Here is a 25,702-nt window from a genome sequence, read left to right as displayed (position 1 = left end):
CACAATTCTTTCTCAGGATACAGATAGCATTCTCCATCACAGACACCTCAAAATTGTGCCTGCTTACAGCCCTGTTGGTATGAGCAAGTCCATTAAGGTTGATCATCACTCCCATGTTGCTTTTAGGGTGTATAATGTTTTTCTGATTCTGCTCATCTCACTCAGCATCAGTTCATGCAAATCCTTCCAGGGTTCCCTGAATTCCCATCCTTCCTGGTTTCTAATAGAACAATTGCTAAGGTAAGAAAAACAAGCTGATGCAAATAGTCAAATAATGCTAATTCTTGACATTAGACCTGTCAAAATACATGTTTAGACAGACAGATAAATATGTGTGAATATATATATATATATATGCATATAAATGACTTTTGAATGCATCACTTGAGAACAATTATACAACACTTAGGTAATCTGATCATGACCCATCACCATTCTACAAGACTCAAGATGAATCATGCTATTCAATTCTTAGAAAGACTTTGAAAGACTGAATGTCTATAAAATCACTATAAATACTATATTCAGATTTGCTGGGTTGATGATTCTTGGTTGTAATACTAGCTCTTTTGCCCTCTAGAATATCATATTCCAAGCCCTTCAGTTCTTTAATATAGAAACTGTTATATCTTTTGATACTTGGACTGTGGTTTCATGCTATTTTAATTGTTTCTTTTTGACTGCTTGCAATAGTTTCTTCTTTACCTTGGAGCTCTGGAATTTGGCTATAATGTTCATTTTGGGATTTCTTTCAGGAGATGATGAGTAGATTCTTTCGATTTCTATTTCATCTTGTGCTTCCATAAAATTAAGGCAGCTTCCCTTGATAATTTCTTGAAAAATAATATCTAGGCTCTTTTTTCAATCATGATTTTCAGGTAATCTAATACTTCTTAAATTATGTCTCCTGGATCTATTTCAAAGGTCTGTTGTTTTCCAATGAATATTTTTCACATTTTCTTCTATTTCCATGCTTTTGAATTTGTTTGATTGCTTCTAAAATTCTTATAAACTCATTAGCTTCCACTTGCATAATTCTAATTTTTAAAGAATTATTTTCTCCAGTGAACTTTTCTACCTCCTTTTTTATTTCATCAATTCTACCTTTTGAGAAGTTCTTTTCCTGTGGAGTTTAAATAAAGACCAAAGTCTATTACCTTCAATTTTTAAAAAAATGTTTTATGTACAACATAATTTTCTATCTCTAATATTTTATTTTCTCTCTGAACATATTCAGTTTTGATCAATGTATAGCATGAAAATAATGTAAAGATTATCAGACTGCCTTCTGTGGAGGGGGATGGGGGAGGGAAGGGAGGGCAGGGGGAAATTATAAAATTCAAAACTTTACAAAAATGATAGGTGGAAACTACCATTGTATTTAATTAGAAAGCTAATAAAATATTTTTAAAAAACAGAAATCACCAGTATTCCTAGAAATCACAAACAAAGCCCTGCAAGAACAGATACCAAGAAGTATTCCATTTAAAATAACTATGCAGTATAAAATATATGGGAATACACTTGCCAAAACTAAGTTGAGAATTATATAAGCATAATCATAAAAGGTTTTATGCAAATAAAATCAAATATAAATGTTTAATAAATTTCTGCTGCTTGCCTAACCAAAAAAAAAAAAAAGGTTTTTTCTTCAGTGGATTTTTGCACCTCATTTTCCATTTGGCCAATTATTCAAGGTATTCTTCTTTTCATTGGGTTTGCAGGGCTTTTTTGCCATTTAGCCTATTCTGTTTTTAAGGTGTCATTTTCTTCAGTAATTTTTGTTCCTTCTTTGTGATTGTTTTTCATGATTTTCTTGCATCACTCATTTTTTCTCCTTATCTTTCTTTCTCACTTGATTTTAAAAATCCTTTTAGAGCTCTTCCATGATCTGAAACCAATTCATATTTTTTTGAGGTTTCAGAAATAGTAGTTTTGACTTTCTTGCCTTCTTCTGAGTTTGTGTTTGGACCTGCCCTGTCACCATAGTGACTTTCTTAAGGATTTTTTCTTCCAGACTATTTTATGCCTTTCAACTCTTTGCTAAAGTGGAGATCTGCTTCCAGAATGAAGGGGGTACCATCTCAAGTTTCAAGGCTTTTGTCCATCCATTTTCAGGGATAATTGTGGGAACCTGGATGTTTTGGGCTCATCTGGGTATGGTCTAAGAAGAAGTGTGTTTACTACTCTCCTGACCGTGCTCTAGTCTATGAGTAACCACAAGATCTCCTTTCTGCCCTGAAACTGGAACCAAGATCCCTATTCCCCTACTGCCCTAAGTCCTGGTGTCTCTATACTTCTCCTTACCCTAAGACTGAGGCTCAGAACTGCAACTCAGATCCAAGTATGGGCCAAGGAACAGAATCCTTCTCCCTTTCCTTGTAATTTCCTGACCAGTCGTCTGACCTCCTATGGTCTGAAACCCCTTTGAGAAGTCTGAAACGACCCCTTTTGTCATTGATTTTGTCACTCCCCCCCAAGGTTCACTGCTGCTTTGCTTGGGCATAACTCGCATAGGACTGCACTCCGTTCTCACCCCAGTTTAAATAGACCATTTGTGCCTATCCTCCAAATTGACTAGGCCAGAAAATTGTTTCACTCTATTTTTTTTGTGGGTTCTGATGCTCCAGAATTTGTTTTGAGACATCTTTAAAGTTGTTTGGAAGGGGAGTTCAGGATAGTCCTTACCTTTTCTCTAGCACCTTCATTCAGCTCCTGATAGAGAAAAGCTAGATTCCAAATGGTAATGTAATGGCAATAAAATTCATTTGAATGTTCGCATTAAGAGTTTTGTTCCTTTAAAATATTTTTGTCATGATAAATCCATCTCTTTCCCTAATTTTTTTTCCATTTGTGAAAGAGCAATAAAAGAAGGAAAAGTAAGAAAGAGGAAGGAAGGAAGGAGGAAAGAAAGAGAAGAAAGTGAGAGAGGGAAGGAGGGAGAGATGGATGGAAGCAAGGAATAACATGCCAGTATTACAAACTACTTAAATGGTCCATGAGTACCAGTGATTAACAAGGGGTTCTTCCTGAGAAGAATCAGTGGATCATGAAAATTCACTCTGACAACCAAGGGGAGGGGGCAGTCTTCAATTCCTGTTCTACTGATTGTGGATCATTGACATTATCATCATATAAAATAGACAACACCTTCTTCAGAGAAACCACATTTAGTGAACCCTCCATTGTCATATAAACTTGGTCTTAAACTAGGAGAGCTCAAGGCCTCACTGAACCCCTGTATCCTAATTTCCCTCTTCTAGAGAAAATTGAGACTGTTCAACCTTCAGTGAAAAGTCAAGAAAAACCAGAAACTACAGTGCCAACATTATCAGCAGGATCATCAGTACCGTCAAGCTCACTATCCTCCATAAAAAATGGTGAGTGACATACCTGATATGAAACAGAACACAGAACTAAAAGAAAAGTTTTAGGTTTTATTTAGAAATTATGTTTTTTGATTAATGACTAGAAGGATAAAGTTTGGATTTTCTGAATGCTGAGAGTACTTTTTCCAGAGAAAGGTGAGCTATGTTCTTGATTGACTCTTAGATCAGGGGTTTTCATGATCTGAAATTCTTCACAGATTTCTTGACTGAAGAGTTATCCATTTCTTGATGTGGCATCCCCTACGTCTACATTTAAAGCACACTTTAATTAGTTGGAAACGAATGAATGAGAGGGAGGCATAATGGATAGAGAAGCGACTCCAGAGACTGAAAGCAACAGTGGGGCACAGAATCCCACATTGCCAATGTGTATTGGTAAAGGGAGTTGTTTCACTGGGAGTTTCCTACAACAATAAAGTTGGAAATTTCCAACACATCCTGCCTTTACCTATAAAAAACAAAAACCGGTATGTCTCGTACCATAAAGAATCCTTTGCCTCTTCCCAGACTCAGTTCAAAGTTCATCTCTTTATGAAGTCTTTCTTTAATCCTTCTAAAATCTAGTGATGCCCCCCGCCCAAAGCAACTTGTATGTTGCATATACCTATGAATTCACAGGTTGTTTTTCCTGGCTAGACTATAACCTCCCCACTTTTTATCCCCACTGCCTGAAAAATAGCAGGTGTTTGATAAACCTTGGTCGACTTGGTGACTGAATGATAAAACTAGTCATTGAAAATTCTTTCCAGGATTCTAAAGTCCCACACTGCATGTGGGACATTACAGTGAACCTACACCAATGGAAAGGTAAGCTGTCCTTCAGGAATGTTCCATTACAGAAACAAAATGATGTTTATAAGTCTTCAGTAAGAAGGTCATCAGTGACTGGTGGGTTGGGGCTCAATTGGATACAAAGTAACAAGAAGAATCGATGTAAGAAGGAAAACTTCCTAAAAATTAGAACTGTACCCAAAGGAAATGGACTGTCTTGGATGCCAAGTTTCCAAGTAGTTTTTTTGAGTCTATTATGTGCCAGACACTTTGCCAAGTACTTGAAGATATTGAAATACCCATTAAAAAAAAACAAAACTTCAGGCAGAGTCTAGGTGGCCATTTGTGAATATATTGTATGGGTATTCCGTCAGACACCTTTGTACTAGTTGAACACTGAGATTATTTATAATTAAGAGCATACTGGTAAAATTTTACCAACTAAACTTCAGGGTGGAAAATGCATGTACAATACATTTTGAGTTTACTCTCCACATCTTCTCCATCATTTTCTGAAGTCTAGGCAATCAATAAAACAATAAACTCAACCCTGATTTGTAGCATTTGCCAGTTTCTGAGGTTTAAATGTTTCCATTGAAGATTTAGCAATGTCAGGGCAAATAGGTGGTGTAGTAGACAGAGCACCAGCCCTCTGTGTCAGGAGGATCTGAGCTCAAATATGACCTCAGACCTTTCATACTTACTAGTTGTGTGACCCTGGGCAAGTCACTTAACCCATGCAAAAACCAAAGAAAGAGAAAATTTAACAATCAGTTCTCACAAGTCTATTCCAATTGGCTCCAGCAGAGCCCTGCTTCCTCATCTTAAGTTTGTTATATTAGCTATATATTTTCTGGTATTCTCTGTGCAGTGGGAGTCTGAAATATGCAAAGAGGGTCTCAGATGGTATCTTGGACCATGTAGAAGATGCTAGGGAGCTTGTTTCAGGGAAAGTGCTGATGATGACTAAAGGAAGTGACTTGGAGAGATGGTAGAGCATGTGGAAATGTTCTGACCCATCTGGTCTTCTAGCCATGTGTTGAATAGGAGAGTTTATCACTGCCACTTCTGTCAGTCTCTCAAAAGAGCATTAAACACTACATTAATTTTCTTTCAGAGTGGAATAAACTTGAAAGATTGAAATGATACCCTTCTCTCTGTCATTCATCTTGACCTATGACTTTTCCGATCACCCTTATCAAAAAGAGCTAAGTGATAAAAATGGATCTTCTAGCCATGTGCTGAAGAGGAAATAGGGTTTATCACTGCCAGTCTCTTGAAAGAGCATTAAAGAGAACATTAATTTTTTTCACACTGGTATAAACTTGAAACATTAGAATCCTACATTTCTCTGTTATTCATCTTGATCTATGACTTTCCTGATCACTCTGATTATAAAAGACATCTAAGTGGCAAGAATGGATAGAGCCCTGGACTTAGAGTCCAGATTTCTCGAGTTTAAATCTAACTTCATTTGACCTCAGCTTCTTCATATATAAAATAGGAATGATAATAGCACTTACCTCCCAAGGTTGTTGGGAGGATAGAATGAGATGAAAGTTATAATGGGCTTTGAAAATCTGAAAGTAGTATATAAAGCTAAGTTATCATCATCATCATCATCATCATCATCATTATTATTATTATTATTATTACTCTTACACATCTTCCAGTTCTAGGAGATCTCAGATCACATTAATTTTTCCCAACATTATGCATGCCAAACCTGAGTAATCTCCCCTTCTATGCCCTGAACCATGAATTTAGGTTCCTGTTTAATAGGAAAAGGCCCTGAGAGATTGAAGGTTGGATTACAGTAAGAGAACTATCAAGATCTATATCATTTGGGGTAGCTAGGTGATGAAGTGGACAGAGCACCAGTCCTGGAGTCAGGAAGATCTGAGTTCAAGTCTAGCCTCAGATACTTAATATATAACTAGCTCTGTGGCCTTGAGCAAGTCCCTTAACCCCATTGCCTTACAAAAGCATTAACAAAAATAAATATAAATATATATATATATATATATATATATATATATATATATATATATATATATATATATAATTTATTTCTAGTCAAGATGGAAGCCTGACTGGAAGTAGTCCACTTCTCCTTGACAGACCTATTCTAGCAAACTCTGAAGTTCACACCAGACTGAATGAAAGAAATCCAATAAAAGGCACAATAAGTGACATATCCCCGCCAAGAATTGCATCCCAAAAATCTAGTAAAAATGTCACAAGCAATAGGAAAAGGATCTCCTCCAGCAAAATGACCTTGACTAGAGACAGAGAATGTGAAAGCTGAAAGGCTCTGTGTGCAGGGAAAGAAAGAAAGAGCAAAAGATTCTCTTGAGAAAGGTGAGAAAACCCTAGCATGTGGACCCTGAAACTCTCACTCCCATCTCCCTCCACCTTTGAGCCTTTTCATGGAGTGTACATTCATGCTGGAAATCCATTATTTCCTTGCCTCCACCTCTTAGTTTCCCTGGATTCCTTCAAGGTTCAGCTTAGGAATCAATCAATAAGCATTGATTAGGGGTTTATTATGTCCTAAGCACTGTGCTAAGAAATGAGTAAAATGTAGGTTCTGCCCTCAAGAGGCTTATCTTCTAATAAGGGAGTGCACATGAAAACAAATATATTCGAAGCAAGCTATATACAAGATAAACAGAAAATAATTAGCAGAGGAAAGACATCAATATTAAGAGAGGTTGGAGAAGGCTTCCTGTAGAAGGTGAGATTTGAAGGAAGCCAGGAAGATCAGGAGTCAGAGTGGAGGAGGGAGAGGATTTCAGGCACATGGGATATCAGGAAGGCCCAGCAACCATTAGTAGGTAGCTACTAATGGCCAACATAGCGACTATGAGTGTGGAGCTTCATTGTTCCTACCATAACTGCCTAGGCCCCCAAAATTATGTGGTGCTTAACACTCTGCCCTGAAATGAGAGAGAGAAAAAGAGAGAAAGACAAAGAGAGATAGACAGACAGACACAGAGAGGCAGAGACAGACAAAGACAGAGACAGAGAGAGACAGAGAGAGAGAGATAAAAAGAGAGAGACAGAGAGAGGGAGACAGACAGAGATAGACAGAGGCAGACAGAGTCAGAGACAGAGATACAAAGACAGAGAGAGAGAGAGAGAGAAATGGAGAGAGACAGACAGACAGACAGAAGTCAGACGGAGAGTCCTAATGCTGTATTTGAGTAATCTCCCCTTCTGTACCCTGAACCATGAATCTAGCAGGAAAAGGCCCTGCTAGGTCTGATTTAAGGTTGGATTCAGGTCAGAGAGCTTTTGAAATAAACATTATCTACTTCCAGTCTAGATGGAAGTAGTCCCCTTTGTCTTGTCAGACCTACTCCAGCAATCCCTGAACCTCAAATATTTTGAGGGGGGAACACAAATATCAGGAAGTAGGTGTCAGTACAAGAACCCAAGGGTCCTAGGACAAAAAAACCTAAGCAAAATCCAAAAGGTATGGGGGGGAGGAAACAAATCATGGGGGAAAAAAAGTAGAATGTTGGAATTAAAGTTGAAGAAATGAATGAATGCAAGAAAACATAGATAAATCTTAGAAATTGTTTTAAATAACTCCATAACAACTTTGAGTAGAGACTCAGAGGAAAACAATGCATTTTTAATGAGAACTACATGGATATTAAGAAGAAATGAAGCAAGTGATTACAAATTAGAATAAAATTTTTGAGGAAATAATTTTCTTTTTTAATTAAAAGCTTAAAAAACATAGTGTTAAACCTTATTTAAGAAATGGATTTCTTAAATATTAGACTAGACCAAACAGAAACCAATGACCGCATGAAAAAGGAATAACTATTGAAAAAAATTCAAAAGTTGAAAAAAATTAGAAAATATAAAATATATCAAGTATAACGGAACTCAAAATTGGGGCAAGGAGAGTCATTTAAGAATCATTGCATGCTCTGAAAACCATGGCAACAAAAAACCTGAAGCTCATACTTCAAGAAATCATAAATTGAAATAACTTGGATCAATTAAAACAAGAGAGTAAAGTAAGGATAAAAACAATCCACCCCTTCTTAATGGAATCTCAAAAAGGAAAAGTTCCAGAAATATGATATTCAAAATCCAGAGTTTCTCCTCAAAGAGAAAATGCTGACAATTTCTACAAAATATTTCAAATACTAAGGAACTTATGGCACAAAACCTGGCCACTGCTATTTAAAACTGGAGGAGATATTAGAATACAAAAATCTAAAATAAAAAATGAAATAGGGAATTTTCTAGCATTCCTAAGGTAAAGATCAGAGCTGAATAGGAACAATGAAATACAAACACAAGATTAAAAGAAACCTAGAAAAGTTATTTGAACAATTGGAAGAGTGAAGAAGCTGTGCTAACATTCTAGTAACAGAAGGAAATAAGAATTCCTTCAGATATGAAATGTCTCCAAATGATAATGAGGACATCAAACAAACAAAAAAGAGGTCCTGGTAGTAGATTGGGACTATTCTGATAGTTCAAAAAAGAGAAAAGAGACAGGAAAGTGAAAGGAGGAAACACTAGTATGGAAAATAAAAAAGGTGTTGAGGTACATGAGAAGAAAAAAATGTAAATTGAGGAAAGCAGGAGGAGAATGGACATCAGATAAACTTCACTCAACTGAAACTAATAAAGCATGATTGAAAAAATACACCAACAGATGGTACAGAAATCAAAGTTGCAAGGGAGAGTCATGGTTTCATAACAACTGCTCATTTTGCTTTGTGCCATGGGTATGGAATTGCTCTATATTTTTGCTGTTCCCATTAAGAATAATGGAAGGAGGGAGAAGGAAGAAACATTTATTAATCACCTACATGTGCCAGGCACTTTGCTAAGCATTTTGCAAATATCTCATTTGAATTCTCACAGCAACCCTGTAAAAAAAGGTGCTACTATTCTACCCGTTTTATAGTTGAGAAAATGCAGGTAAACAGAAGTTCAGTAAATTGCCCAGGGTTAGACATCTAGTAAATGTCTGTCTGGATTTGAACCCGGGTCTTCCTGGCTCCAGACCCATTACTTCTATTCATTATGCCAACTCCAAAAAATTATTTTCTAAGAAGATATATATATATATATATATATATATATCACTAACATTTATAAAGGCTAATTTAAATTTTAATTCAATTCAACAAACATTTATTAATGAATGAAGTCTCCTAGGTACAACAGATACAAAAATATAAATGAAAAATAGTCCCCCATTAAGAAGGTGAAGTTCTTCTGGGGAAGAAGAGGAGGGAAGAGAGAGAGCGGATATACCACATATAAATGGAAAAGGGGATGAGTACTAAAACTACAAGAATCAAACAAGGGTTTGTGTAAAAAGTTGCATCAAAGCAGGACCTTCAAAGAAATCAGGAATACAAAGAGGGAGAGGTCAGGTGATAATGTATTTCAAACTTGGAGGGAGAGTCTATGTCAAATGGACAATGAAGCTAGAGGATCATTAAACATTTCATAAACTACTCTATGCCAGGTCCTGTGTCATATGCTATAGATACAACACAAACATGAAATAGTACCAGCCTCACAATGTGACAGAGTACCAGAAGAGTCAGGATTCCCTAAAAGTTCAAGGGAAAAAGCACTATGGCTGGAGGCAGCAGGAGTATGATGGCCAAAGGAGGCCAATTTAAAAAAGAATTAAAAGATGACAAGGAATATTGTACTGTAGGTTAAATCAGATGAACCCAATTACAGATCTAAAAGGATGCTGACCATTCAAAGATGAAATTATTTGAGCAATTAGGTTGTGCAATGAGTAAAGAAATGGCCCTGTAATCAAGGGGATCTGATTTCAAATCCATCCTCAGACATTTAATAGCTGTATGACCTTAGGTAAGTCACTTAAATTTGAGAGAGAGAGAGAGAGAGAGAGAGAGAGAGAGAGAGAGAGAGAATGAATTTTGAACAGGGAGGAGAGAAAGTGATCCAGTTTTAAGATTCATTTTTTGCTTTGCTTTGCTTTGCTTTGCTTTGCTTTGTTTGCATAATAAAAGCAATTAACATATTGAAATTAGAGTATTTACAATCTTGGATCTTAGCTGTTTTGGAAGAGAAAAGACTGGAGTTAACCAAGCTATACTATGTGAAACTTTTCTCATGTAGGAAAAGCTAATGCCTATAGATATGGATGGCTAGGGACATAATTGATCAGATTTTGAAATCTATTTGACTGAGTTTCACACAGCTGAGTCCTAATGAAGCTTTTGGCTCAAAATCATTTGCCATTTATGAAGTCCAACTGGAGATTTCTATGGGGCTTTGGTTGCTGGTATTATTTTTGAAAACTGGTTATTTAGTGACTACCCTTGTGTTTAAGAAAACTGGATGTAAGGAATAGGGATACAATTTATAAATAGGACAATTTATTTATGTATAGCACTTAGCCAGACTGGCATTCAGCAAATCTTTAGTGACTTCTTCATCTTCAGAGGTAGCCTTACTTCAAAGGATATCTTAATGAGGTAGCTGCTTCCCAAAGGTACTTGGGTCAATTAATCCTCTGTGGAGAAGTACTTAATGGTGACTTAAATGCCTGGTGGTGGGTCATTAAAGGAATGGCTCATTAATTGGGAGAACTGCTGATGGTGTTAATTATGTGATAAGGGGTAGGAGGAATGACAGTGGGGCCAAAAAGATGACTTTTAATAGAGAAAATTTGTGTGGAAGTTATTGACTTTATATTACTGTATTTTATGTAGTAGTTATATGTATATAGTATTTTACTGTGTTTAAAGAAAATAAACATGTACTAAATCAATACAAGACAATGAGGAAAGTGTTAAAAAAAAGATCTCTTACAGAAAGTGGTGCTTGAGCTGAGGAAAGAAAGGAGAAGGAGGGAGGAAGAGAGAGTGGGAGGAAGGGAGAGAGGGAAAAAAGAAAGGAGGGAGGGAGGAAGATACTAGAGCTGGAAGAATTTGTAATTTATCCTTGAAGCAAAAAGGAAGCCCTAATAATTTTAAGCAGTTGACCTGATTAGAAAAATCAGATTTAAGAGCAAAACCTCAATGTATCCTACAGAAAGAACAGACATAAAGTAAGATTCAAATTCCAGTGGTAATAATTTATTACCTTAGCTAAAGCATCTTTGACAAGGCACTTAAAATTTTAGAACCTAAGTTACTTTACCTATAAAATGGAAATGATAATGTACCTATATACCTCACAGATTTTTTGAGGAAATCAATTCATCAGTAAACACTTACTATAAATCAGACACTGTATTTGTCATTGGCAATACAAATATATAAATGAAATCATCCTTGCCTTCAAGAAGGTTCTGTTTAGGGGCAGCTAGGTGGCACAGTGGATAGAGCACTGGCCCTAGAGTCAGGAGTCCCTGAGTTCAAATCCGGCCTTAGACACTTAATAATGACCTAGCTGTGTGGCCTTGGGCAAGCCACTTAACCCCCTTGCCTTGCAAAAACATAAAAAAAAAGGTTCTGTTCCAGAAGGGGAAACAACATATCCACATATATGTGCATACAAAATAAACATGTACCAAACACAAGGCAATGGGGAAAATATCAAGAAAGATCTCTTGGAGGAAGTGGTCTTTAAGCTGAGTGGCAAAAACTACTCCATATTTGCTAGCTATAAATCTAAATGTCTAGGGAAAATGCTGTATTATAGAGTGACAGATACGCTCCCTTCATCCCCTACCCTTGGTTTAGCTAAGCATGATCTGTAAGTGATGCTACTTTTCAGTGCATATTCATACTGCTCTTTCTCAGTCTCTTTTGCTGATGCTCAGGAAATGTCCCTTTCCTCTTCTCTTTGTATATACATTATTTCATTGGCTTCTATCCCAAGGCCTCTTGCTACTCTCTGCCACTCAACCATGATAGTAATTTTTCTTATTTTTTTAAATATGTTTATATTGTTTTTAATTTATGAAATAAAACAAACGTCTCCATAACATAGTAAGATAATAAAAAGATGAACATGAAATTGCAAATATGTACAACTTGCTAATCCTTTTAAACATATAATAAATTTATCATGTTTCTTTTTTGTTCTTCCTCCCCTAGAGTGGCTGACATTATATGTATCTATCTATCTATCTATCTATCTATCTATCTATATATATATATATATATTTAATGTTTGTAAATATATAAGATCATTGTATGTCTCTTTCTATTTATCAGTTCTTTGTCTTGGTGTGGATAGCATCTTCCTTCATAATGTCCATTGTGGTTAATTTGGGTATTCATTAGAGTTAAAATGATTTAGTTGTTCAAAATCATTTTTACAACTTATTGCAGTTACTGTACGCAACACATTTTTGATTCTGCTCATTTCACTCTTCATTATTTCATATGAATCTATCCATGTTTTTCTAAAATCAAGGAGCTCTTAATTTCTTATACCACAGAAGTACTCTATCATATACCACAACTTACTCAGCCATTCTCCAGTTGAGAAGAATCCCTAGGATTTACAATTCTCTGCCACCACAAAAAGAATTGCTACAAATATTTTAGAACATATAGGTTTTCCTTTTTCCCTTATAATATTTTGGAATAGACTTAGGAGTGATATTGTTGAGTCAAAGGTTATGTAGACAGCTTAATAAGTCTTTGGGGTTGCTTTTCAGTGATTAGTCTATTGGTATGTTGCTACTTTGATTATCTGATTACTTATAATAAAATCCTTTAAAGTCTCAAAAAAAATGTTTGGGTATAATTACAGACTGCCCTCCAAAAATGCTGGATTAGTTCACATTTCTACCAACAATGAATGTATCCCAATTTTCCACATCCTCTCCAACATCTATTGCTTCTCTCTTCATTTTAGCCAGTCTGAAAAGTGTAAAATGACACCTCAAGCTTATTTTACTTGCATTTTTCTAATCAATAATACATTTTATATGCTTTTTTCTAAGGCATATCTCTCTGTTCATATGAACTTTCTACTCAAAAAACTACAGTGGCTACCTGTTACCACTAGGATTAAATATAAACACTTCTGTTTGAAACAAAATTTTCCAGAACCTATGCCTGTCTTACTTTTATATTCTACTTTCTTCCCCTTCACTCCCTTTGCGATTTAGTCACACTGACCCACTTGAAGTTTGTCATGTCATTCTTTCCTCTGACTATCTCCATGTGGAGAATATTCTCTCTTTATTTCTATTCCCTTAGAAACTTGTTTACTAAAGGCCAGATCAAGCTCAGATTAGAGGAGCCTTTCTTGGTCTTCTTCTCATCCTCCCCTCCCCAAGTATTCTTTCAAGGTTATTTTTGTATTTGATTTGTATATGTTATGTGTTGTTTCGCCAGTCATAATATAAGATTCTTTAGAACAGGGACTCCCATTCATCCCCATTTTGTATCACCAGGCATCACTAGCAACTAGGTGACAGGGTGAATGAGTAATGAATCTAAAGGCAGGAAAAGTTGAGACAAATTAGACTTCAGATGTTTATGAGCTGTGTGATTCTAGGCAAGTCACTTAATTGCTATCTCAGTTTCCTCATCAACAAGAGCACTTGGTTATGAGGATCAGATTATAAGATACTTATATAATTTTTAGCAAATCTTAAGGCATTGTAGTAATGCAAAATGTTATTATTAATTATCAATTAATTTATTAATCAATCAGTTATTATTATTATCATCATCATCATTATCATTACTCAGGGATACAGAAGGCTAAGTTCTTTCTGCCATTGAATTATATTACTTGGACGTCTGAATCTGCCCATTCATAAGAGAAAAATCTATCTATCTTCTAAAATCTTTAAACTTACCAAACTCTTTTTTCTATTGTTATACTAGTATGATACAAGATTTGGAGTCAAGGGATCTTGATGTGAAGCTCGTTTCTGCTATTTTCGTTGTGCCATTGGGCACTCACTTTTCCTCCATGGGTCTCAGTTTGCTCATCTGTTAAATGAGAGGCTTGTCCCTTGTCACTCTAGATCCTTGATCCTGTGACCTACAGACTATAATTACTTGACCTGAGGTTGGAAAGATCTTAGTTCAAATCTTTTCCCCTCCTGGGGAGGGGAGGATGAGAAGAAGACCAAGAAAGGCCCCTCTAGCTTGAACTGTTCTTAAGTAAACCCAAGTTTCTAAGAGGATAGAGATAAAGAGAGAACATTCTTCACATGGAGATAGTCAGAGGAAAGCACAACATAAACTTCAAGTAGGTTAGTGTGATTGGATTGTAAAGAGAATGGAGAGGGAGAAAGTAGAATGTAAAAGTAGGAAGGGCATAGGGTCTGGAAAATTTTGTTCCAAACTGAAGAGTTTATATTTAATCCTAATGGTAATAGGTAATCAACTCTGACAAATCACGGATTATTCTGGGGATTGAATGAGCTAATATTTGTAAAGCACTCATCACAGGATCTGACAGATACTGTATGAATGAATAGTCGCTTCCCTTCCCTCCTATTTTAGACCTGATTTTTGTCTTGCCAACAGGAGGAACTTGTTGCTATAGGGTGGGAATCATTTGGATCACAGGTCAAAGGAACTCTTCCATTTTAGTATTTTTGTCAAAAAAAATATGAAAAAGAAATTGTCTCAATCTTAAACACTCTAGATTTAGGAAATCTGATTCAAAGGACTTAGAGAAAACAGAGTTAGGATTTCATGGAGAAATTGATCCAGGAAGGATAGGAAATTCTCAGGAATGAGATTTTGAAAACACAATGTTGTTGAGAGGAAAGAGAGGGATTATAAAAATGAAACTCTGTGGTTTCCTTCTGACCTTTCTTCAAAGACTTTCCAATCACATCACCTTAGTTTACAATCCAAATGCTTGTATTTTGTAATTGCCAAAGCTTCTGATCTTAATATGAGACTTGAAATTTATTCACAAGTTTTGCATTTTTCTTGCCCATGGCAAAGGCTCCCTCAGGAGAGAAGTGTGAAATGTTCAACCCAAGTGGCCCATTGACTTGCTCCAATGGGGCCAAAAACCAGGGCACATGGTCCAACCAAGGGTTTTCTCCATTCTTATCACCTCATTAGCTTCTCCATTGGGGGCTTAATTGATTTGCCTTTAGGGCCTCATCTTAAGACTCTTTCATGCTAAATAAGGAAGAGAGTGTGAGAGTTGAGAGTAAAGAAAAGAGGGAAGTACTTTAGATACAGAAATATATTGTATATGAAAAATAAGTATCACATGCTTTTTATGACCTGAGTGAATAGAGGACTGGAAGAGTAGTCAGAAAACTAAAATCACGTCTGTCACTTACTAGCTTTGGAACTTTCAAGAACTAATTTAACTCATCTATGATGCTGTTTCCTTATCTGCAAAATGCCAGTCTTAAAGAATTTTATATTCTTAATTTATTATTTATGGAATAGTAAAAGTTTTTCTATAACACAGTACAATAAAAAGGTGATTGTAAATGAAACTGCAAATCTACTATGTAAACTCTGTTATTTTTAATATAAAACAAAGTTAGCATATAAATTCATTTTCCTTTTTTCACATTCTTACCCCGCCCTAGAGATGGTCGTTATTAGACAAATGTATCTGTGCATGTGTTCTATTTAAAGAGTTCTTTCTCTGAATACAGATAGCATCTTTCTTTATATTTCCTATATGATTTGTGTATTTATAATAGTCGAAATGACTTATTTGCTCAAAGGTGTTCTCAAACAATATTGCTGTTATAGTATATATTCTCTTTCTGCTCATTTTGTTCTTCATTCTTTCATTTAAATCTTTTAATGTTTTTCTAAGATCTTTGAGCTTATCATTTCTTATGGCAGAGTAGTATTCCATCACACTCATATATCATACAGTATTCAATCATGTCTAAGAGACTTTTAGAATATTCAAATAAGAAAAAGAGATGTGAACATTATGTAAGCATAAGTTATGATATCATCATCATCAACATCATCATCATCAACACCAAAACCATCTCTTCCTTAACATTCTGCTGTTTGATGGAGTTTGAAGAGAACTAGTAGAGGGGCAAGTCACTTCCCTACTATTTTCCTTTTCGAAAAATAAAGAAGAAAAATTTTAAAATTTGTTAAGCATCTACAATGTGCCAGACACTATGTAAGTGACAAATAATTATCATCTCAAGTGATTCGCTGAGTGATCCTGGGCAGAATTATTATCAGAGATACACAGTTAAAATGACTTGCCCAGGGTTAAATGGCTGCTAAGTATCTGAAGCTGGATTTGTCATGGGTTTTTTGTATTAATAGTATTTTCCCCAAATACATGTAGCAATAATTTTCAATATTCAGTTTGGTAAGATTTTCTCCCTCTCACCCTTTCCTCCTCCCTCCCTAAAGCAGCAAGTAATTTTATATAAATTAATCTTGCATTATCATGTTAAACATATTTCCCTATTAGTCTGAACTGTGATTAGAATCAGAAAGAATCAGAAAAGATAAAAACCACAAGAAAGAAAAAAACAACAAAAAAGTGAAAATAGTATACTTTGATCTTCATTCAGCCTCCATAATCCCTCCTCTGGATGTGGATGGGATTTTCCATCACAAATCTTGTCTTTGATCACTGTATTGCTGAGGAGAACTAAGTCTAGCATAGTTGGTCATTACACAATATTGCTGTTACTGTGCACACTATTCTCCTAGTTCAACTCACTTCACTCAACATCAGTTCATGTAAGTCCAGGTTTTGTTTAAATTTGTCCCTTCATCACTCATTTTCATTCATCTTACATCCCCAATTGATAGACATCCCCTCCATTTCCAATTCTTTGCTACTACAAAAAGAGCTGCTATAAATATTTTTTACATGTGGGTCTTTTCTCTTTTTTTATGAGCTCATCGGGGGTATTGCTGGATCAAAGGTTATGCACAGTTTTATAGACCTTTGGGCATAGTTCCAAATTGCTCTTCAGAATGGTTGAATCAGTTTACAACTCCACCAATAATGCATTAATGTTCCAGTCTTCCCACATCTCCTCCAACATTTGTGTGTGAGGTAGATCCTCCAAGTTGCTTTCATTTGCATTTCTCAGATTAATAATGACTTAGACTACTGAATTTCCTGTTCACATCCTTTGACCATTTGTCAATTGGGGAATGACATATACATATATATATATATATATATATATATATTAGAAATGAAACCATTATCTGAAACACTGACTAAAAATAATTTCCTAGCTTTCTGCTTTCTTGAATGATTCCAACTACAATGAGTCACCTAACTATTCAGAAAATATATGGATGTGTTAGAATACTGATTTGTCTTCTATAGATTTAATGAGAGCATAGGAGACAGGGTGTCAGCAATGACAGCTTCCTGTGTTCTCATACAATATATTTGGACTAACTCCTAAAATCAGTCTAATCTTTGAAAATGTAAAGCACTGTTAATAAATTAATGCTAATAATTAATAATAAAATTATTTACATAGTCTTTTAAAGTTTTTTATGCTATTTTATATAAAACACACCATTTGAAATCTATAATAATCCAGATGAAATGGAAGATGAGACAAGGTAAGTGACTTGTTCATAGTGAACAGTAGTAAATATCTAATATGAATTTTGAATCCAGGTCTTCTTGATTACAAGTCCAACATTTTATCCACTACACATCAAATTGTCTCCTATAACCTAATCAGTTAGATATTCTTCAGACTAAAAAAGGTAAAAATGTCTACCAGTACCTTCCCAAAGATATAGAGATACATATAAGGCTGTGTTGGTTTATTCAGTGTGTGTGTGTGTGTGTGTGTGTGTGTGTAACAATCCTAGCAAACCACCTTTTAAAAGAAAAAACCTTTACATAGTAGATTGACTTGCATTTATTAGACCCCTAATAAGCATGATTATAATTGATAAGAAGTGATTATTATAGCAGGAAAAAATACTGGACTAGGGTCTATCAGGCTGGATTTGAATTCTGACTACTACTTATTTCATTTCAAAAAATCACTTAAAGTTCATTTCTTCTTCAGTAACATTAAGGGGTTGGATTCAACCAATCACTAAAGTCCTATCTGTCTCCAAATATGTGGTCCTATGAATTGAATCCCCCCCCCTCCCCAGGAAAATAAATGCTTTTTTTACTCTCCATTTAAAATATTTTCTTCCTCTTTGATGACTTTGTGATATTCAAACTCCTTACCTAAGAGCCTGCTGTGAAATAAAGGCTTTGTGGGGAAAATTTCATTTATGTGTCTACAACTGAAACATTCAATTGATGAGAAAACTTGGGGTTCTATGGCCAACCAGAGCTCCTATTCACTAGGGCAAAGGTGCTAGATAAGAGGAAAAGTCTTAGTAGTTTGGCTACTTAAAGAACACCTCTCCAGAAAGACTCCCCCTACACCCAATCTCTACCTACATTTGATTATTCTCTTGACCAATCTGATGAGAACTGTGGTTAATAATACTAACAATGTCATTTATCTCATCAAAATAGGAAAAATTAAAGAACCATCATCAACGCTTTTGAGCTCTACAGAGACTCCATCTTCTAACACAACAGAGACAAAGACAGGTAGGTGACACAACTCATTTATCCATCATGAGCAGCTGTTCTGTAGAAATTACCTTTCTAGATAGCTGAAATTTAACCCTTTAAATAGCAGAAAGAAGGAAAGAAGGCAAGAAAGAGATAATACATTAGATTGTAATGGGAAAGACAACATATATATATATATATATACATGTATATATTATATATAATATATTTGCTGTATTTATTATATTACAGAGTAAATCTTAGACTAGCATATAAAGGAATTTTTTTAGTCTTGATTAGGACAAATATGTTTTATCTTGGCTTTACTTCTCATAGAAAAGTAAATCCTCCAGATAGGTAGGTAGGTGGGTGGATAGGTAGGTAGGTAGGTTTTGTAAGATTTTCTCCCTCCCACCCTTTCCTCCCCACTCCTTAAGGCAGCAAGCAATTTTATATAAGTTAATCTTGCATTATCTTGTTAAACACATTTCCCTATTAGTCTGAACTGTGATTAGAATCAGAATCACAAAAAAAAGGTAAAAAGCACAGCTAGGTAATTATTAATTTGATGCTGAATTTGAACTCAGGTCCTCCTAACCCCAGGGTTGGTGCTCTATTTGCTGTGCCACCTAACTGCCTGAAATAAATTCTCAACTCTATTTATTCTATATCCCTCCATCTGAGAATTATTATTTCCTATTGATCATATTATATATGCATATATATGTATGAATAAAACTCATTGATTAGAGTTGTTTGCATATTAGCTTCTTTTTCAGATTGCAAACTCCTGGAAGGCAGAAGCTGTCTTTTGCTTTTTTTTTTTTTCCTTTGGTATCCCCAGCACTTAGGAGAATGTCACACAATAAATGCTTAGTAATGTATATAGATAAATTAACTAGATAAATAGATGAATGATAAATGGTTAAGCAGAAGCTTTATACAAATACAGTAAAAATGCTAGTCCCTACCCTCAAGGAGCTTACATTCTAAGAGAAAAAATCAACACACAAAAGGAAACTGGTAGTGAGAGGGGATTGAAAAAACTGGTGTCATGAATGAAGCTGGGAGAAAAATGAACCAGGCATAGAACATTGATTATGTGGATTAAGCTTTAAGCAAATGACAGGCACTCTTTTATATTTTCTATCATGGTCTTCTTCAAGAGTTTAGGTTTGCTAGAGACTTTGATAGCACTGTCAGTTACTCTATAAAAATCCAAGGGCACCTCCCCATTTCAACCCAGAAACCTTACTGATTTTTCCTTATCTCATCAGCCAGTGAAAAAGATATCCCATTGAGTTCTTTAGAAATCTATTTCTCATCTTTTCCTCCCACTTAAATAGCAAGATCTTTGCCTAGTCCATCTGTGCCCTTCAATTATCATTTCCTAGAGGACTGTTTCCATCATTCCTTCCTTTCTAAGCCCTTTTGGAGTCAGCTCTATAGGACCTAGATTTCATGTCAGAGGATGGCACTTAAAGGGATGTATCTCATTTCAGTTACTTGTTAATACCACAAACTGGATTTCACACTTGCAAGAGGTGCTACTTCAGCATTGAGCTTATTCTGCGCATTGGTAGAATCACAGTGCATTAACAAAGTCAGCATTTGCTTCTGATGACTGTGTCAATATACCTTATTCTGAGTCATTTTATCTTTTTATTCTTTCATCAAAAATATGGTTTTGTCCTTTAGTTTCTCTCTACATAAAATAATACTTCTTCTTAATTACAAAAATATATGAAACTATGTTAAGAAACACAATTTCTATTTTTCTCTTTTTTTACTGCTGAATTTCTTGCATGAGTGCTCTGCACTAAATTCATTATCCCAGTTTTCCGTGACCCACTTTCTTCTTAACCATCTGCATTCTAGCTTCTTACCTACCTCTCTACATATTCAGCATTTGTTGAAAGACTAAATGAATAATTTCCCAAGAGAACTTTTTTGATTCACTTTCTATATATTTTTATACATTTTCTATTTTCTTATCTGTGCAGATACTCCTTGAGGGCAGGACCTTGGTTTTATATTATGACTAGAGTCTATCAAAGTGCCTGAAATATTAAGCAGAAATTTTAAAAATGCATTCGGGGGGGGGGCACAGTGGATAGAGCACGGCCTTGGACTCAGGAGGACCTAAGTTCAAATCTGACCTCAGACACTTAATTACCTACCTGTGTGACCTTAGGCAGGTCACTTAACCCCACTGCCTTGTATAAAAAAAAAGAAAAGAAAAAATGCATGCTGATTGAAGGGCACAAAGAAATTCCTATGATTTCCCTATCACTTGATGAAATCTTATCCAATGTAATACCCAGAGAATTTTATTTTTTATTATTCTTATATAATATTTGTTGAATGCTCAGTCATAAAGAACATTATTTTTATTCATCAAACAAAATTTTCTAAAATTTGTTTTTAATTAAAAATTAAATTCAACTTATAAAAAAGCAAAATAATTCATAAAACCTTTTTGGGGGGGTACTCCTATGGCGTTGTTTTAACTCTTCTCAGGATTATTTAACCCTGCAAACTCAACATTCTTTACTGAAAATTAACTCTGATGCAACTTTTTTTTTTGTTTTCCACATTCTCCTAGAGACTATTTCTTCCTGTTGCCCCCAAATGGAGACTTCAAGTATGAATTTCAATGTTCAGCCCTAACTCCTCTCTTTAAATCTCCTTTGGAGATGTTAATTCATTCACATGTCTTCAAAAGTCATAGCGTAGATTATTTTCAAATGACCATCTTTTTCCTGAGCCCCAGTTATTCATTTTCACTATCTGTTGAGCATTTCTAGTTAGTATTGCTGTTGCCACCTTCAACTCACTCTGTCAAATTTGATATCATCTTTTCAACCATTCCTAAAAATCAGAAATTTCTCCTCCTGGCTTTCTTTTGTCAGTAGGAACATCATTCTCCAAAGTATTAGATCTTAAAACTTTGAAATCACTCCCACTCATCTCCAGATTCTATAACATAGTTTGTTCACAATTTGGAGATTTTTTGAATTCTTCAAAAGTTTCTATCTCACATCTCTCCAGACCTGGTACAATCAAAAGGTATCAAAGCTCTTTTGAGTTCAAGAGTCAACTTTCCTACAGATTACCTTCATGAACTTGGGCAAGTCATATTTCTTTTTTAGTTTCCATTTCCTCCTCTGCCAAATGAGGGGGATTAGGGGGGCTAGGGTGGAGGAAGGGGTTAAACCCATTGACCTCTAAATCCCTAGAGCTACCAATATAAATCAGAATAATAGTATCTGGGACTTTGGAACCAATACGGCTGCCCGAATTCTCGATTTGTCAAATGTCTTTGTTAACAATGTAGAAATGAACAGACATTGGTGGTAATCAAATGCTCTCCTCCATTGATTAGCTAGCACCAAAATATCAGACTGAATGACTTTCAGATTTTCAGTTTTTGACTGGATTATTATTTATATTACTATTAATAAAAAAATAAATCCCTAACAATATTATTAAAGGATACTTTTTATCTTTGCAGTAAAAGGAGCTACCAAAAATGAGAACCAAAGCAAAGTTCCCAGCACTGCAAACCCACAAAGTTCTGATTACCAATTTCAGAGTACTCTGCCAACTACACAAAGCAGCCCGAAGAGCAGTAAGTATGGGGATATATGTTGATGCTTTGAACCATGAGGATGACTAAGGTATATAGACTTTTCTGCAACTCTTAATCTTAGTTAGCAAAGATATAGAATACAGAATAGCCACTATGCATAGTGATGAACCACAACTCTGAAATATTTTAAGAAGACTCTCAGATGGGCAGAAGAGTGGGCCTCCAGAGCTACTATTAATCATAAAGATTGAAATCCATGTTATCCTATGAGTAAACAAAAGGAATGGAATACAAAAGTGATATTTACAGAGAAATTATGACCATGTCATTGCTATTCTGAAGAAGTTTCAATAGCTCCCAATTGCCATTAAGCTAAAATACAAACTCCTCTGTTCCTAGAACTTAAAATCTTCACAAAATACATCCATTCTGGATTTTTAGGTTAATTATATCTTGCGCTCTCTATCACACTCTAAGCCTTAGATAAGCTGTTCTATTTGTCATTTCCTGCATATAACATTCCATCAACTATCTCTATACATTTGCCCAAGCAAAATACTCTATGTCTGGAATTCTTCCCTCAATTCTGCCTCTTGGAATGATTGAATCCTTTCAAGGCTTAGTTTAAAGGTTGACTCTTTGAAGAAGGCTTTCTTGATTACCCAGGTTGTTAAGAGTTCCTCACCTTTCCGTGCCAATCGCTATGTATCGATATCTATCTATTTATCTATATATTGCTATTGATGTAGCTATCTATCTTCTTTGGTCTATCTCTATTTCAATATGTAGTAAATATGCTGATACATTATATATAGAGAAAAACATATGTGTATATATACATATATAGCATCTCTATATAATGTATGAATTTTTATGATTTTTTAAGAACCTGTTACTTTTCTTTAGTAAAATTAGTAATTTTATAAAATTGCCTCCTTTTTGTCTTTGCCTCCTCAGAGTCTATCATGAAGAAGCTATTTAATATATTTCTGGTTGATTGATTCTTTAATCCCTTTGACCCCAGATTAATGTAGTATCTTTTATTTGATGGCTTCTTCATATAGAAATGTGAAGTGCAAGGACATACAAGTCACCATATGCAGAGCATTAATGAATCAGTGTTCTGCATGAAGAGGTTTTTATCTATATCTATATTTTAGTGTCTTCAAAACACCTTTAGTCTCCTGAACTTCAACTTATCCCCAAACATTTTTGCCAATATCTTTAGAGTACATGCATGGATAGATGCTATGGAGAATATTCCCTAATTCTATTAGAGCTGTGCTCAGTATCTATTAGGGTCTTTCCCATCTTGGAGACAGCATGAGTCTATAATTTTCAACTTCAGACAATAAGATATAACTTCTCAAAAGTTCTCAGGACTCAAATGAGAAATGGTCATTTGTACTTTATATCTAACTGCCTTGAATTAGTGGTTGCCAGCTGGTAAAAAGATTTGTAGTGACTCAAAACAGCATAAAAAAAATAAATGATTAAAGAAAACCAATTTTACTCATACTTACTTTCAGAAGCAACTGGACATGGTCCATGTCAAAGTCAAAGGCCCATGGGCTATCCCAGACTTTTTGTTCTTTTCTAAATTGGGCAGAAAACTTCTCAGTCTTATCATTCCTAGAAACTGTGCCTCATATTACTTGAATTTGGCTAGTGTTCCTGGTGGGGATTATCATCCATTCATTCAAAAATAAAATTAATAACATCTTTGGTTCCTCTTACTCTATGTTCTTACTGGAAAACCAAAGGGATAGAGACTATTCCTATGATTTCTTTGATTTAAGGTACTTCCACATAAGGAAATCCTTTTACCAGTTCTGAATAATGTTCTCTTTGACCCTGAGAGTCATAAAAAATCAAAAAGGAAAAGACATTTCTTGGCCTTAAGTAACTTACACTCTACTGGTGGAGAGATAAAAGATTATCTAAACAGATCATAACTAGAATTTATATAGCATCTACTGTGTGAAGGCCCTGTGCTAAGTATTTTACAAATATTTCATTTGATCCTCACAACTACTCTGAAGGGTAGGTGTTTTTATTATCCACATTTTAAAATTATGAAAACTGAGACAGGTCTAGGTTAAGTGACTTGGTTAAGATCAAACAGCTAGTAAATGGTTAAGGCTAGATTTGAACTTAGATTTTCCTGCTCAACCAATTGTATTACCTAGGTGCCTCTAACTACAAGAAGACTGAGAAAAGAAGAGATCACTAATGATTAAGGCTTTCATGAAAGACTTCATGTAGGAGGTGGCACGTGAACTGGGAAGTGAAGGAAACTGGAGACTCTAAAAGGGTACTGGTGAGGATAGAATATACTGTAAAAAACAAGAGCAATGGCAATGATAAATAATGATAATCTGAGGGTATAACAAAACTGAATAAAGGGTTGTGTGTATTTTTAAGTTTTTAAAGGATGGATGATACCTGAGTACATTTGTTGTCAATAAAGAAGGATAAGAAACAATTAAAATAGAGTAAGGGCTACGATCACAGTGAAAATCTCCTTGCAGAAATGGAAAAACAGAAAAGAAGCATCATGGAGTAGTAGAAACTATATGAGATTAGCATCAAGGGATTTGATTTGAAGCTTTCCTATCAATTATGGGACCTGGGCTAGGTCATGTGTGCCTCTCTGTGCTTCATTTTCCTCATTTGTAAATAAAGGGGTTGGATTAGATCATCTTCAAGATTCCTTCCATCGCAAGATCTTTTGTCCTATGACCCCTAATGTCTCATCCAGCTCTAAATCCACAATCATTACTGAGACCGAGGACATAAAGTGATCTAAATAAAAAGAGCCTCCTTTTTTCAGAGTCTGAGGCAAAACTCATGAGGCATAAAATCAAATCTTGGACTGATGTTCTTGAAGACAAGAAAAGATACTAAAATGGAAGGGAAGAATATCACGGAGTAACATCTGGCTGCTTTAAGTAACCATTCATTCAGAAGTGAGTGGTCATCTTCCTGAGTCATGACTCCTCATTTTATGCTGAATCATTTAGCATTGTCCATCAAAGCAGTCTACCTGAAGTCAACTATGTGCACGTGACTCTTTAACATAGTTGAAAATAGTCGCCCTTCAAGATGCTTCAGAATAAATTCCCACATAGAAACAACCATTCCTTCAAAAAAATGAAAGAATATATAATTCCTTGATAACCAAAGAAAAGAGATAGTTATTATAATTCTTTGCTGTCTGCCATCTTGAATCCTTCAGATCCTCATTCAGATGTGTGACAGATAACTGTCGTAGGAACTAGAGATACAGACAAAAAATAACAGGCCATCACATGTAGTTTATGTCCCATTGGGGGAAATAGCATAAAAGTAATTCATTCCATGGCAGATATGCCCCAATATATCTAGGTTTGCCTTTAGCGCTCCCACTGATAACTCTGGTCTCAACTTGAGCTCACTTGTGAAATGATCAAATTGGGACCATTCTCAGATTATTAAATAA

General features: G+C 35.2%; 1 protein-coding gene across 1 annotated transcript in view; it reads left to right on the top strand.

Moving 5' to 3' along the window:
• EMCN (endomucin) overlaps positions 1 to 25,702 on the top strand; it is a 165,693-nt gene that overhangs the window by 62,068 nt on the left and 77,923 nt on the right. The window contains exons 3-5 of the mRNA XM_074228105.1: positions 3,264 to 3,380; positions 18,588 to 18,665; positions 22,144 to 22,260. Of these exons, the coding sequence (XP_074084206.1) occupies positions 3,264 to 3,380; positions 18,588 to 18,665; positions 22,144 to 22,260 (312 nt within the window). The remainder of the gene's footprint in view (positions 1 to 3,263; positions 3,381 to 18,587; positions 18,666 to 22,143; positions 22,261 to 25,702) is intronic.

Source organism: Macrotis lagotis, chromosome 3 (assembly GCF_037893015.1).
Source record: "Macrotis lagotis isolate mMagLag1 chromosome 3, bilby.v1.9.chrom.fasta, whole genome shotgun sequence".
Taxonomy (NCBI): Eukaryota; Metazoa; Chordata; class Mammalia; order Peramelemorphia; family Peramelidae; genus Macrotis; species Macrotis lagotis.
The sequence above is the reverse complement of the archived record's forward strand: the minus strand, read 5'-3'. Positions and strand labels throughout refer to the sequence as shown.